This window comes from Temnothorax americanus, unplaced genomic scaffold, assembly GCF_048541705.1.
Source record: "Temnothorax americanus isolate GAGA-0224 unplaced genomic scaffold, ASM4854170v1 Scaffold87, whole genome shotgun sequence".
NCBI lineage: Eukaryota > Metazoa > Arthropoda > Insecta > Hymenoptera > Formicidae > Temnothorax > Temnothorax americanus.
In genome coordinates, this window is record NW_027509810.1 from 316,426 (window position 1) to 330,994 (window position 14,569).

General features: G+C 46.4%; 1 protein-coding gene and 1 long non-coding RNA gene across 3 annotated transcripts in view; one reads left to right on the forward strand and one right to left on the reverse strand.

Annotated features, from left to right (window-relative positions):
• The window catches only part of Blo (bloated), a 115,720-nt gene that overhangs the window by 80,918 nt on the left and 20,233 nt on the right, over positions 1-14,569 (reverse strand). For both annotated transcript variants that reach the window (XM_077424630.1, XM_077424629.1), the window contains exon 3: positions 9,717-13,261. In XM_077424630.1, the coding sequence (XP_077280756.1) occupies positions 9,717-13,261 (3,545 nt within the window). The remainder of the gene's footprint in view (positions 1-9,716; positions 13,262-14,569) is intronic.
• Positions 1-14,569, forward strand: part of LOC143907731 (uncharacterized) — a 201,708-nt gene that overhangs the window by 60,600 nt on the left and 126,539 nt on the right. The window lies entirely within an intron of this gene.

Below are 14,569 nucleotides of genomic sequence, written 5' to 3' on the forward strand. Positions count from 1 at the left end.
TTTTAAACTAATTTTTATCTGATTACTACTACAATAATCGAAAACGTAGACCTATTTGTAAATGATTGAACATAAAGGAAATTTTGCTTATTAAACTTTGAGAATGAAAGCAGATACAATTGAAAATTTCTTAATTTATATATATAAATAAATGACATATATATATCGGATTTAAATATTGTAAGAACGGTTAAGGAGAGATTTCGTATATGATTTTATTCATTATAATTTCTGTAAAAAGATCGTTATAATCTACAATTTTTTCAAGTGTCCTATACTTTCTCCGGAGTGTTTTATAAAATTGTATATATATACAGATCGTAACATTTTGAATTAATAAAATAGTATTTATTTTAATTTTTTAATTAACAAAACAGTACTTGGTAATGCACTCTTCATATCACATTTTATTGTCTACGGACTAAGGCAAAAAGGAGCATCAAACGCGCTATTTAGGGACCGCCGTTGGCTCTTCGTCGCGTATCGAAGCCGTGGGCTCTTGACGAGGTTATACCGAAGCAAATCTCGCATCTCTCAGAGCTATCAACGGTACCCCGGTTCCCCAGCAGGATGTTACACGGGTAGTTTCGTATATAGGTACCGTGGAAGAGGCCAGGCTAACGTGGCGGGGCATTATGCGATCCCCGCGAAAGGTTTCCGTGATGGCACACCGGGCATAGAGCATCGTGGCTAAGAGGCAGCCTAAGCCCGAGATATCAATAAATAACCTATCAGGCAATATTATCTCAGCGGTTTTATGCCCCACGGAGCGGGGAATGCGCGCGATCCAGTTCCTACATATAGCTCCAGCTTGCTCCTTTCTTTTAACCCAGGCGCTACAACCGGCCTGGCCTCTGCCAGAGTGGAGGTGTGAATGATCCGCCTACCATAAAGCAAAGTGCATCTAGCTTCCAAAGCATGCTTTCTCTCTCTCTCTCTCTTTCTTTTTCTCTCCCTCTCTTTTTCGGAAAACATTTAAAGGGCTTTTTTTCCTTTTCACCCTTTGTCTACTGCGCTTCGTTTCCCTTCCTTTCTCTTTTTCTCACGGTATCGCGACACCCAACGCTTCGATGTTGAATAATCCACAAGAATTTAGCATCTCATTATGCAACTTCGATTTACTCTTCATTATCATTTCTGTCTTTTAGTAGGTGAGCCCAATAGGGGATTTTGTGATTTACTCGAGCGCGACAGATTAACATATTACACCCTGTTGAGTACCTCCACTGTATATAAGCCACTGTATATTGACATTCTCGAGCGCGGTCGAATTTTTTTTTATTTTGAAGAAAATAATTCAAGAATACGGAAAAAATATAATCTGCCGATTTCCACAAGCCGAAGTAGCACAAATCGTCAGAAAAGTTTAGTGCGTGCAGCTGCAGTGAAGCAAATCGAACCAGACTTGCAGTACGACGATAATTCCACGGATGAAGATGATTTAAAAAAATATTTTTAGTTTTTTTTTTATTTTATTGTATTGTTTTTTCTGTATTAGAGGAAAGTACCCGATTATGAGATACCATATCTATTTTGTGTGATTGCCGAAAGTCTATGGGCAGAATTAAAAAATGTAGTAGGTCATTTTAAAGGTAATTTAATAAGCTTTAAGATGCTGAAATGTAAAATTTAATATAAATATTAATTTTAATGAAAATTAGAAAAATGTGAAAAATGAGCTTTCGGCAAAATCGCAAAAGTGTGCTCCTAATATGAGAGACCCCGGGAAATCGCTAATAAAGTGCAAAATACATAATATTGCAATTAAAAAACTTTATTTAAAGTTTTTGAAAGACAAATGTAATGGAGAAGCATATTTGCAACAATCGTAAACCCACTTATACTCAATATTGTACCTAATCTTCCTTCTCCACCCTTCTCTCTCAAATCAAGGTCAGCACAGTCTTAATAAATTCATATAAACCTTCCCTTAACGTTAATATAGTATTTTCTCTTCTTTTATTTTACTATACAATAACTTTCATACTCCAGCAACCCAGGAGTACCCTGAGTATCTCATGTTACGAGCACCACGCACCACGCCTTGCGGTTTCACGATCACCAAATCTAATCTCTACAATTGAGCAACTCAACATATCCCGTATTTTCCTATTAATACGACCTTACTCTATCGCTGCATGCAGAACTTAAAGCCAAATATTTATTAATTATATAATAAACAAGGTTTAAAGACTCATATCCATGACACTTGACAACATCCAATTTCACAATTTCTTTCTCTGCAACAACTACACGCATGATCAAACAATGAATTTTTCACTAAATAGGTTTTGCCCCAAAGGCAATAAGTTCATGGTGGAACCAACAGATAGGGCCTATTAGTTTAGCAGAAACCTCGCTGTCGCATATTAGGAGCCTATCTTATAATAGGGGACTTTCCTTATATATTATAATTGAAAGAAATAGATTGTTTTATTTGCATTCTATTTTCCATGCATTTTATTTCTCACATTTAGTAATTAAAAAAAAAGTTTTTATTTAAAAATTTTTTTTTCAATTCGTCAGATTAAAAAAATCCCTCCAAATAATTGTCAGATTATGGGTCAGCACGACTAGGACATCAAGCTGAATCACCTTTTTTTTTTTGCATTATCAAGAAGCCGCCATGAGCTTGCGTCATGTCTGAATCGTCAGTTTTTTTGAATGGGAGCTTCTTTCGGGTTCACTTAACATCCCCTCTGAATATCTGACGCGCTCGAATAAATTTTTTTTTCCCGTTTTCAACCGTTCCGTACAGCCACCCTCACCATGCAAACCGGCAGATTAACATACCTCCAATATCAGAGACAAGTGGGGCATATACACTATCAATATCTGACGCGCTCGAGTATTTTCATGTGACTATTTTTTTTTACATTTTTGAAAACCTGTAAACGCTTCCCCCACCGGTGAAAGGGTGTACATTATATAACCTTTTTTTCTTTCTACCATCTAATCTTCAAAATCCAATAGGTTCCTACGACGCTCGAGTAAATCGCCATTTATAAGCCTTCTGGGCTCACCTACTATTTCGATCGCCTTCCAAAACGACGCGAATCGTTAACATGTCTTGATTTGATGATTTTGTGACATATACTGGTCATTTCTTTCGCTATTCCTACTTTGTTATTTTAATATCGCGATGTCAAGGAATTATATTGCGAAATGAATGTAAAAGACAAGGGGAGAACAAGATTTTTAAATATTACTGATATACATTCGGAATGTTCTGAATTTTTTTACGAGCGAATGTTTCCCTTTCTTTTCGTTATGACTTAGCATCTGATAATCCAGTACAATAATATTATATTTTATTCGTTAGTGTATGCGAATACTATATATAATTTTATCTTAGTTTGCAGTAAAATATAGGACCGAATAGCCATTGTATTCTTCCGATTTTTCTTCTGAACACCATCGTCACTTTACTATTCCTCGCATCACATTTTTACAATTTACCGGCCCTAATAACACGAATGCGATTCACGCTCGATCGAGTTGCGGCGCGTGCAGACACGCCGGCTATCGGCGTGCAAAAAGCGTCGATATCGGCCAACTCAATCCGGTATATCGAGTCGTCGTATACAGAGCCGCGAACACGCCCGTGTCGAGTGAGCTAATAAATTGTAATGGACTCCGACCAGTCTCTCTCTCTCTCTCTCTCTCTCTCTCTCTCTCTCTCTCTCTCTCTCTCTCTCTCGGGCCGCGGGTATAGCGCACACGCGGTATGAGTGTAGAGCAAATGCCATTAGTGTGAACTTTCGATGGAAACGGAATACGTTTCTCTCGCGTCGCAGTCGGGTGGGTGGGTGCGCGTCCGTGTGTAGGTCAGCTCGGCGGTGTGGGGCCCCCGTCGCATACCAGGGATCTGCCCTACGATAGACTCTTTCCACGCGAGCGTACACGTACGTTCACCTCCTCGCGAAATCTGCAACAAATCCGTGCCGATCGCAGCGTGCGATCGAAATCCTCGATACAGCATATTGATTGCTCCACACGCCTTACGCGAAGTATTCGCGATGAGCGGCGATTACTGCCTTGGCAAATTGAAAAGTTTCTCTATATGTATTTTATGGACAGATATTTGCGCGGAGAATCGTTCGGAGGGAATCGCGCGGAGAGATTGTGTTCGCGAGAGTGTAAGCGGTATTGAGAAAAATTGCGTGACTATATAGATAACGTGTGTGTCGCGACACTCCGTAATTATTATGTTGCTGTATATATGCAACAGACATTGTACGCGTAAGTAATTGTCCTGATTGTTGGCTACCGCGAAACGGCGGTATTAATCGGTGAGTAAAGGCAGATAGATAGATAGACGGATAGATACATAGACATATTTATTCTATCCTCGGATAAATCCCCTACGGACAATCAGAGATTATGCGAACGTATAACTTACAACTCAATACGCCACGGACGTACGATTTAACGTTTAAGACTGAATGCAGCGCGATAGCGCGTAAATTCCTTGAGTAAGCGTGACAAAAGTGAGACATTAGAATGATTTGCGATTATCGGTATTACATAAGTAAGAGGCCAAATATTCACATTTAAGTAATACTAGAAACAGGTGAGACACGATGCTAGAACCGCGGGCTGTCTAAAAAAGCTAGAGGCAGAAAGAAGGGGGTTCCATGCGGCGGTGTCGACGGCGACTGCGCCGGCGACGGCGGCGACGGTACAAAATAAAGAAACTCTTTTCGTTTTACGGCCATTTATTATTAATTAGCGCGGTATAAGGCAAGCCGCGCCACGGGGATCCGCACCTCTTCTGCCGGGTTACGGTGGAGTTAATGGACCTTTTTTGCGCGTGTCCTCTCCGCCGTGCCCTCCCCTTATTCCGTCTCCCTTGCCGCCTGGGTCCCGTCTCCCTTTCGCTACGTCGTTGGTCCCTTTCACGCCGGCGCATGGCGGTCGTTGCGAAAGCACCCTCGCCTCCGCAAAGCGGAGCCGAAGTGCAGCCGTTCGCGGCGGTGAAAGAGCGCGAGAGAGAACATGAATCTTTGCACCTGGGCGTGAATCGGTCGGTCGGTCGGTCGGTCGGTCGTCCGCGACATTATTGCCCGTTCTTTCCTTCGTCGCCGTGTGGCGGCCGCGCGCCCGCGCGTAGGTGTTCCGAGATACGATAATGCTCGATCATCTCCCGCGCGCAGCCTCCAGCCGTGGTCGAACGCGTTCAGCTTTACACGCTACTCGATTCGCGCACGCGCGCGCACGAACACCTGCGACGAACATCTCGACGTGCACGTATACTTACGCAGTTGCGCGATGGGAAATCACAATCAAGAATGATGCACCGACTGAAATTGATATTTTACGCGATATGAAGTTATGACGTAGCACACTATCTATAAATTGAATAAACTGATCGTATTTTGAAAAATATTTTCGAGAGTAAAATAAAGTTCCTCTTTATTAATTTCTTTTATTATAGAAATTAAACTGGTGAAATAATGAGAGAAATAAAGAAAACTATTTTAACGAGGCACGTATACTGTCATAAAGATAACGATATATATTTTTTGGCAAATAGACAGATTTGCATCGCGAAGCTAACGATCGTAAATTCGCCAACGATCTCGGAATTTTCACACTTGAAAAACGATACTTAGCGCCCTATAATTGCGCGGTTGCGCAATAAGAAGTCTCGGTCCCGCCGTGAGAAAACGAGGTTTCCGCCGGGAACGGGCGGACACTTTGTGCCGGTGCATGCTGCGGTCCGTTTGCTCCTAGTCGTATAACTCGTTCGGCGAGAGGAGAGGAGGATAAGAAGGACGACGGAGGAAGGAGGAGAGTATACGGTTTCGATGGCCGGCGAACGAGCGAAAATGCGCCGGCTGCGTTCGCCGTCGAACGCGGCGGGAGAGGCAAATGGGTTTCGTCGTGTCCCAGGGCGACACGGCCGCGATTAATGACGAAGTGCAAAAGCACCCAGTCGGGCTGGGTATATTAACGGAGGCGGAATGACAGAAAACGAAACGCGGCGCGAGATTGGGCGAGGGGGATATAATGGCGCGCGGCGAATAACGGCGAAGAACAAGAGCGGAGGGAGAAAGACGGAGGGGGGAGCAGCGAATTAGATTCAATAAATAGATCGTCCGACGAGATAAATGTCCTAATAACTGGGCTTAGGCTTTGCGTACCCGGGTACGCGGGCATACGAGGCGATCATTAGGGTGCGTTCGGGAAGACGCTATTAGTGCTATTTGCTTATTTTATCCTTGTTTTACACCTGATGAGCGATAAAGATAGAATGATGCAATAGCGCTAATAGCGCGCTTCCCGAACGCAGCCTTAGCCTGCGATCCGGGAGTGTGTAAATTCGAGAGCGCGGCCGTCGCGGTTCAATTCACTCGCTCGTGTTCGCACGACGCATAAACACCTGTCACGAGTGCCGATCGGCGCGCGCGCACACACATACGCGGAGTGTAACGCGTTGTGTAACGACACGCCGACCCACCGTGAGACCGTCGTGGACGCGTTTCACGCTCGCCTTCGCCTGCTATTGTGGCTTCTTTCTCGCGTCGTCGGCAGCTCCTCGATCCGACCGCCGCGCCGACGACACGCTGCGGTCCATTAATCTCTCATCGATAGCGATGGCACTGACACTGATCGTACCTACGAGCTATTCAACGCTTCTTCGCAGCACGTGTGTCGATATTCAGCGGGTTATCGTAACGTCCGGGCCAATTATCTCGAATAAATGCGCCGATTCTTTCGGAGTGCGAAGAAATTGATAAGAGTATCGAGCATTTGAAGCGCATTCTAAGTATATCTTCGCAATTTTGTCGCGGAAATTGTATGTTACTCAAATACAAAGAGATTTCCTTAAGAAAACAAATAATCGGTATTGCGAATAACGAGATGCATGTGTATACACTTAAAATATATGCCAACAGCGACATGAACGACGTTCAGTTCGTTATTTTGAATGAATAGCTAGGAATGAGTAAACCAACCGTTTCAACATTCATTAACGCAAATTTGAGAACGATATTGGCGCGAAATCGTCATAGCGGCCACGTCTTCCGCGGCTTGCGGCAACGATAATAGGTCCGTTTCGCTCGATAATTGCGAACGAGTATTTCGAGAGCCATCAACGAGCGACTCTCACGCAGCGATAACTCTGTCTACCTTTCTGCGTGAGCAGCAGCGGGAACAGCGACGTGATACACTAAGCGTCGTTATTTACGGCGTGTTCGTCTAATTAGATAATGGCGCCGATATTTTATATTCGTGCATTCACCTGCGCTTGCAACACCGCTGGCTGGCTGGCAACCGGCGACCTTCGCCGCCACGCCGCAAATCGTTACGACCGTAACGCGGCGCTCGCGGTAAATCGACTCGGATGAGTGCGGCGGCGAGAATGCGTGTTAATAACACGTGCACGCGCGTAATCAAGTTAGAGAATCGCGAGAAATTAGAGCCGGGGTGTGTGTTCGCCGGTCTCGGAGCGACGTTAGCTGTCCAGACCGATCGCTGTACTTTAAACGTGCACGTGTGGATATATGCTACAATCGGAATATTAAATGATCGATTAATCATAATGGAGACGGAAAAAGAAACATGTGCCGTCCTTGACGCGTTGAATATCGCTTTGTGTCTTATGTGACGTCGCACGCGTCGTTAATTCCTTGCGAAATTGAATACCTGGCGGGCAGGCCAGGTCTTGACGAGTTGCGCAATCGAGAAATAACGATCGTTCGGAGATTTACTGCGAGGAAAAATCTCCCCAGGCCACGGCGAGCGGAGAATTATCTATCACATTCGGGTTAAATGTTACGTCCGGTGAAGTCCCGCGGCCGCGGCTCCGACTTATTTCCCAAGAGAGGAGGCAGTGGGCTTTTACGTCGATGATCGCTCGCGGACGCCGTACCATTACTCTTCATACGGGACCCCGGCGACGTCCGACAGCGAAAGCTCCGTTACGGAGTAACGTCTATCCCGCTTAACTCGCGAGATCGACGAGCCTATATCTCGTGCCTCGTACAGATTCGAGCCTAACAATAACATTCGTAACTGTCCATTGTCGTAGTGGCGAATGAATCAAACGCAGCGAAATAGGAGTAAACGCGGTAATTCTAAGACGACAGTGTTATGGGATATCATTAACTCTTCCCGAGTAACATTTTCAATAAATAAACGTTAACGATTCACGAGGTTTTCGCAAATTAAAATATTCGGTTCTTACAAAAATATATCATATATATTAATAATGAGAATGGACTTTTCTTTTTAATATTTCAAAATATTTTTGAATGTGCCTTGTGTATAATCAAAACTTGCAGAATTTTCACAATCTTTTAATCTTCTATCAAATAATTAATTAAGAAACGGGAACTTACTGTTTTTGTGCGTGTCACACATGGAAGATTATGCATACTGAGATTAACAGTAACAAATGTCATGACGTTTAATATGAAAGTACGAGCCAGGTTGATTCAGTATATATACGTGCCAGAGTATACGCCGTTTCGCAGGCTCGAATCACAGGAATCTCGCGTTGCCTTGTCGCGCGTTGTGTGTACGTTCGCATGACAGATACTCCGAAATGCGCTTCCGCCGGGCGTGGGCGACGGTGTAATCCTACCGCGTAGTCGCGCTTTTCAGCTAGACGATAAGGCCAGCTATAGGCTGTACAGTTAGGCGTGACGCAATTGCAACGGCAGTCGGCAACTCGGGTTGGTGCCCAATTACCATCTTCTTCCGGTTTGTAGCGTATGTACCGTCGTGTCCGTAACGTTATTCGCGGATTACCGACGCGCGCGAAAAATCGGGAAATTATATTCGACGGTCGATCGTGGAAGCGAGACGGGGATGGTCACTCCTCGCCTCCGCGCGCCGGCCTAATCCGCGACAATCGCATAAATACGGCGTAAGCGGAACAGGAATCTCGTAACGCCCTGGTGACTATCCGTACGCTTCGCGCACGGTGGTCATCCTGATTAATGTCTCTCACGAGTCTTATCTCTTTTCGGAGTAACGGGGATGATGTTTGAAATGTGATCGTTTACGGTCGCGCGATCGCCTAGATATATCATCGTATATTTTTCTATATATTCGCGCGTATATAATGTTAAGACTTGGAAAACCCCGGAAATACGGTGCTCGAGGAACGAACGGGTCGAGTTTATAAGCCATGTATTCAGATTTTTCTCCTTATCTACATATTGACTTATCTCGCGATAAATGAATATACATAACTCAATTGAAAAATAATAATATTTAACAGGAAAATAAATAGATAAATTGCTTGTTCAGATCAATTTGTGTGATTCCATTATTAAACAAAATTCAATTTGCAATTTTTGGGAAATAAATAATTGTATAATTTTATTATTGCTGAAACTATATGTTTTTAGAAGCTTCTTTTTCAAATATCGGAAAATTGCAGAAAATATCTAGTCTTCTCTATTTTACGCGTACATAATCCTGTTTTTTTTTTCTCGTTAATGATTAACCGTTATTGCATCTTCTCGTACGAAAACTTCCGGTATACTGTTTTTTCCAATCGATAATGATGCATTGACCTCTCTTAACGCCCGATTCATTGGCCGAGAGAGTCGAGATGCCAAAATCAATCAATCACCAGCCATCATCGTCGACGTAACTCCGTGCTCGGCCGATGCTTGAAACGTGAGTTAGTTAACCCCGCGCGTACCGAGGCGGTTCCGGACCGCGTAGATGAGAAAAGAGAAAAAGAAGTTTCCTACCTGATTGATGTCGCTGCCCAAATCCCGCGCGCTCTTGGCGCTCCTCAGCTGATATCCGCGATACTCTCGATACCTCATGGTCACCTCATCGTCGGTCAAGGCGCCGCTGCTGCCGCTCCTCGTGCTCTTCTTGCTCTTCTCCTCCTTCGCCTTTTTCTCCTTCTTGCTGAACAGCTGCTTCACTTTGCTCATGGTGCCGCTCTTCTTCGCCGCCTTCTTTTCGTACTTCTTATCGGCGGCGCCGGAAGGCGGTTTCGCGGTGACTAACGGCGGCTTTGACGACGAGTCGCTCGCGTACTTGTCGTACTTGCGTTGCTCGGACGTCGGCGTCAGGTTCATGTTGCGATCGGTGTGCCGTCGTTCGTGCTTGATAAACTGTCGGCTGACGAAACCCTCGTCCTCGGATTCGAGCTGCTCGCGCCTGTCCGCTTCCTGAGAGTCCCTTCTGTAATCGTTCTCGATCCCGGAATCGGCCAGCCGATCCTTTCGATCCGGATCGCTCAGCCTGGTTTCGCGATGACGACGTTCGGTGTGCCCTCGCACCTCTTGTCTCGCGTGCCTCGACTTGCCCTCGTGATAGGTCCTAGGTGGTCTGGTCGGGGTCTCGCTGAACGTCTCCAGGCGACTGACCGAGGATACCTTTCCTCGCGGACTGTCGGAATCGTCGAAGTAGTCCAGCCGATTGCGCGATCGCCTCAACGGTTTCTTCGGATCGTCGTCCAGCTTGCGGTGCTCCTTCCTCAGGTTACGGGTATCGTCGTAGCGAGTTTTGCAACGTAACGAGTCCCTGGCGGTGGTGTCCGAGTCGTATCGGCTGGAATTGTAACCGCCGCGATCGGTGCGTATTCGTGGCGGCGAGCTGTCGTAGTCGTCGTGGATCGGATGTTTGTTACCGCTCGTGTACCTCTGCGTGGTACGCGTCTCCTTGTAGTACTTGGACTCCAGCTGACTGCTGGTCATCTGCGAGATATCGGTGTCGTAGTCGTCGTTCGGGCCCTCGCGCAGACTGTCCAGATGACGCTTCGTGAACGGCGATCTCTCCCCGCGCCCGTTCATCGTCGGACTATTCAGCAACGGGCGTCTCATGTCTCGCGCATTAACGTAACCCGCGTGACTGCTTAGATTCTCGTGCGATCTCGTCGTGTACTCGCTCCTGAGCGCTCGCACTCTGGCGTTCTCCCCGACCTCGTCCAGTCGCTGGGTCGACTTACTTATGCCGCGAATCGACTCGAAGGGCTTCTTCGTTTTCGGCAGATACGCGTCTCGGTTAATCGGCCGGCTGTCGCGATCCAGGAAATCGTCGCTCTTCGAGAACTTGCGCTCGTTCAATTTCTTGGCGATGATCGGCGACGACAGCTCGTCGTTCTCCCGTGACTCGCTGCGGAAGTGATTCACCGTCGCGGAGGTCCCCTCGGACAGATAACGTGGGGGCTTGTAGGGGCTGCTGATGCCGTTTCTGACGGTCTGAATTCTCTCCTCGGGGCTGCTTCGACTTCGGTCGCTGAGGAAAGGCTTGAAATTGTCGGTGTAACCCTCGTGCTTTCGCGTCTCCACGATGTATTTATCGCCGTATTTGTCCGTTCTGGTTTCCACGGTATAGCCCTCCTTCGGTTTCGCGTCCAGGTAGCCGTTCGTCGGGATTTTGTTGGTGATCTTCTTCTCGTAGCCGTATACCTTGCCGTTATCCTCGTGTATCTCCTTCTCGAAGATGTACTTCTCGCCGTTGCTGTTGGTGCGCGTCTCCGTGATGTAGGTGTCCATGTATCGTTTCGGCGACGCGATCCGATTCGGCGTGACCGGCGACGGTACTATCGGCTTGTCAATTATCTCGTGCTCGCTCGACTTCTTCACCGGCACGTTTCCACTGTTCTTGGCGGCGAACATCTCGTCGGCCAGCAGCCTGGACTTGATCCTGGACTCCAGCAGATCTCGTCGAGCGCTCAACTCGGACGTTTTAGGCGAGATCCCGCTCTCGTTCTGTCTCGAGGACAGCTCGCCGCTGTCCCTTCGTCTGGCGTCCATGCCGTCGGCCCTACCCCGACCGGAAGTATCCACGAACACGGTCGAGGTATATTTTTCGGGTTTGTCGTAGAGACGCCTGTCGATCTCGTCGAACTCGTGACGCCTCGTCGTCTCGGTGGTCCTGGAGATGAAGTCCTTCGAGCCCAAGTGTTTGCCGAAGGGACTGCTAGTCTTGCGGTCCTCCTCATATCTCGACTTGAAGGTGTTGATCTCATTGTTGCGACACAGATCACTGCTGTACGAGTAATCGGTTCTGCGGTACTCCTTCTCCGCGGGACTGTTCTCGCGGGAGGAATCCTTCCTCTCGAGGCCGAGGCCTTCGTCGCTGTCGGAGTGGCTTCGCTGTGCCTTCTTCTTGTCCGGCTGCACCTGCGCGTAAATTACGTTGGTCTGCGCCGGCGGCGGCGGGCTACAGGATTCGTTTGGTCTGGTGTAGGAGAACGGCCGGTTGTTGTTGTGACCGAATCCCGGTGACGGCGATACCATCGTCCTGGTCAACTGCGGCGGCGGCGAACGGTCGTTCGACAGTCGATGGATCATCTTGTGAATGGTGGATTCTTCGTTGCGTTTTTGAAGATCGTATCGGCTACTGTGTAGCATGCTATACGTGCCCGCTTCGTCGACCTCGTCTCCCCCGCGTTTCGATTCTTTCGGGGGCGAGGGGGTACGGCTGCTTCCCGTAGGCTTTCGATCGGTCTCCCTCTTCCCTTCGACGTCTCTACCCTCGATGAATATGTGATGCTCGATCACTCTGGCCTCTCGGCTGGGCGATCTATCGGCAGGCTCGTCGGTGCGCGCTTCGATCGTCTCTTTCACCTCGACGTCTCGTGATATCACCTCGTCGACATCGATAGCCGGGCTCGTTCGCTCTTCTTTCTTAGGCTTTTTCGGCTCCGGCCGATTATTGTTTTCGCGATCCGCGCTCCCAAAGTGGAACGGCTGTTGATCGACGTGCGGCGACGACTCGATTATCGGCGACAACTGCTTCTTCGCTCGCTGGCTGACGGTACTCAGGTGCGAGCCCTCGCTCTCGCTGCCGCTCCGTTTGCGCTGCGCACCGCTGCGCGTCGAGGAGCCCGCGTCGCTCGCGCTTCGGCCGAGCGGCTTCCGGCGCCTCTCCAATTTCGGCGAGAAGAATCGCGCGAGCGAGCCCTTCAGTTTCTTCGCGCTGGCATCGCTGGCGCTCCTCTCCAGTGGCTTCTTCTTGGCGCGCGGTGTGTCGAGGTCCGCGCTCGCGGTCGTAGCGCCGATCTCTTCGCTGCCACGGCGAGGTCTCACATCGATCGGCAAATCGGGGCGTTTCTTGTTGCGACGCGCCGGCAGGGTGCTGAAGCGACCGGGAAGACGTCGATTGTCCTGTGCCACGCAGTGAAGGCTGCCCGCTTGCTGCAGGACTAGGGCCGCCTCCTGTGCGAGATCCTCCTTGCTTTTCGCGGCGATGTTCTCCCTGCGGACCGGGGTGGCGATCAACCTACCTTCTCCATCGCTCACGAGAGCCGCGGTTACGCGCGGTGAACCACGTCCTGTAATTATAGGAGCGCGCTAGTTTAGTCGCGCTTGATTTCGTCATGTGTGATAATTACTTGAACAATATTGTATAAAAATAGTTGACCAATTGTAATAAAGTGCATTGTACTTTATTGGGTAAACAATAAAAAAATTTATGCATTTGAAATTTAATTTATTTAAAAATATTACTTGTGAGATAGGTCTTATGTACGTAATACCTTTGTGTAACATCGTTTATTTATAAAAAAAAAGAAATGCTATAAATTAAAAAAAAATGTTCAAGAAGCAAAAACAAATTATCTTGGAACGAGTTAAATTGAAGTATTTCCAGCATATATTAATCTCTATATATTCCGTAAATAAAAAAAAAAAAATTAGTGCCAAGATAATTAAATTCGATGAAAGTATTTTTGACAGTTTCTGGATAGAAGATAAATTAGTTTCTTTTGAATTTTTTTTATTCTATCGATGAAATAGAAATAAGTTATATGATCAATTAGAGAAAAACGTCATTTTACGGTTAAGACTGGATCTTGGTAAGCCAATAATGTTATTCATGTGAATTTTATGTACCTACATTTCTTCACCTTAGCAAACGTGCCGTTACTTACGGTTTTGAAACGTAATTTCTAACTAAATGTGGAATAGTACATTCACATTTAAAATGATAATCAATTTAACGATATTAACACATTTTAGAATACACGATATAAAAAATACGGGATATATAGGATAGGATACAGAATTTATAGAATATGTTGCGAAAAATAAGAAACAAGGTGGCAAGATAATAAATAATACGAAAAAAAACCAACCGAACCGAATGAACCAAAAATTAGTTGCTTCGTAAATTGGTAGCAGATCGTAATAGTAAATATGTTAAACAGTGACAATTTTTATGTTTCTGCCGGTTATCGTATATATGAATAATAAATGGACATAGAAATTGCTGAATTTTTCGTTCTGAAATGAAGACATTCTAAAGTGCCATTATAGGTCTCAAATTGACGGCTGATAAAGTTGATCGACTAAAGAATTTATGTTACGACCTTGGCATAACGGTGTTTGTAAATTAGCGATTTATGTTAAGTGGACGAGCGCATGGTCGTTAGTGGTTAATCACCAAGTTTAATCAAGCCAGTGTTGCAGGTGCACGCAGTACATAGTAGACACGGTTGGCTCGCTAGAAGCTGAAAGCTAGAATCCGACGCGTAAAGAAATTGCCGTCTTTCTGTCTCATCTGCCGAGCGCTACTTGGGCTAAATCGGGACCGCCATTAATCCGCCGCCGTCGTCTGATTCGCGATCGATATAATGCTTGTA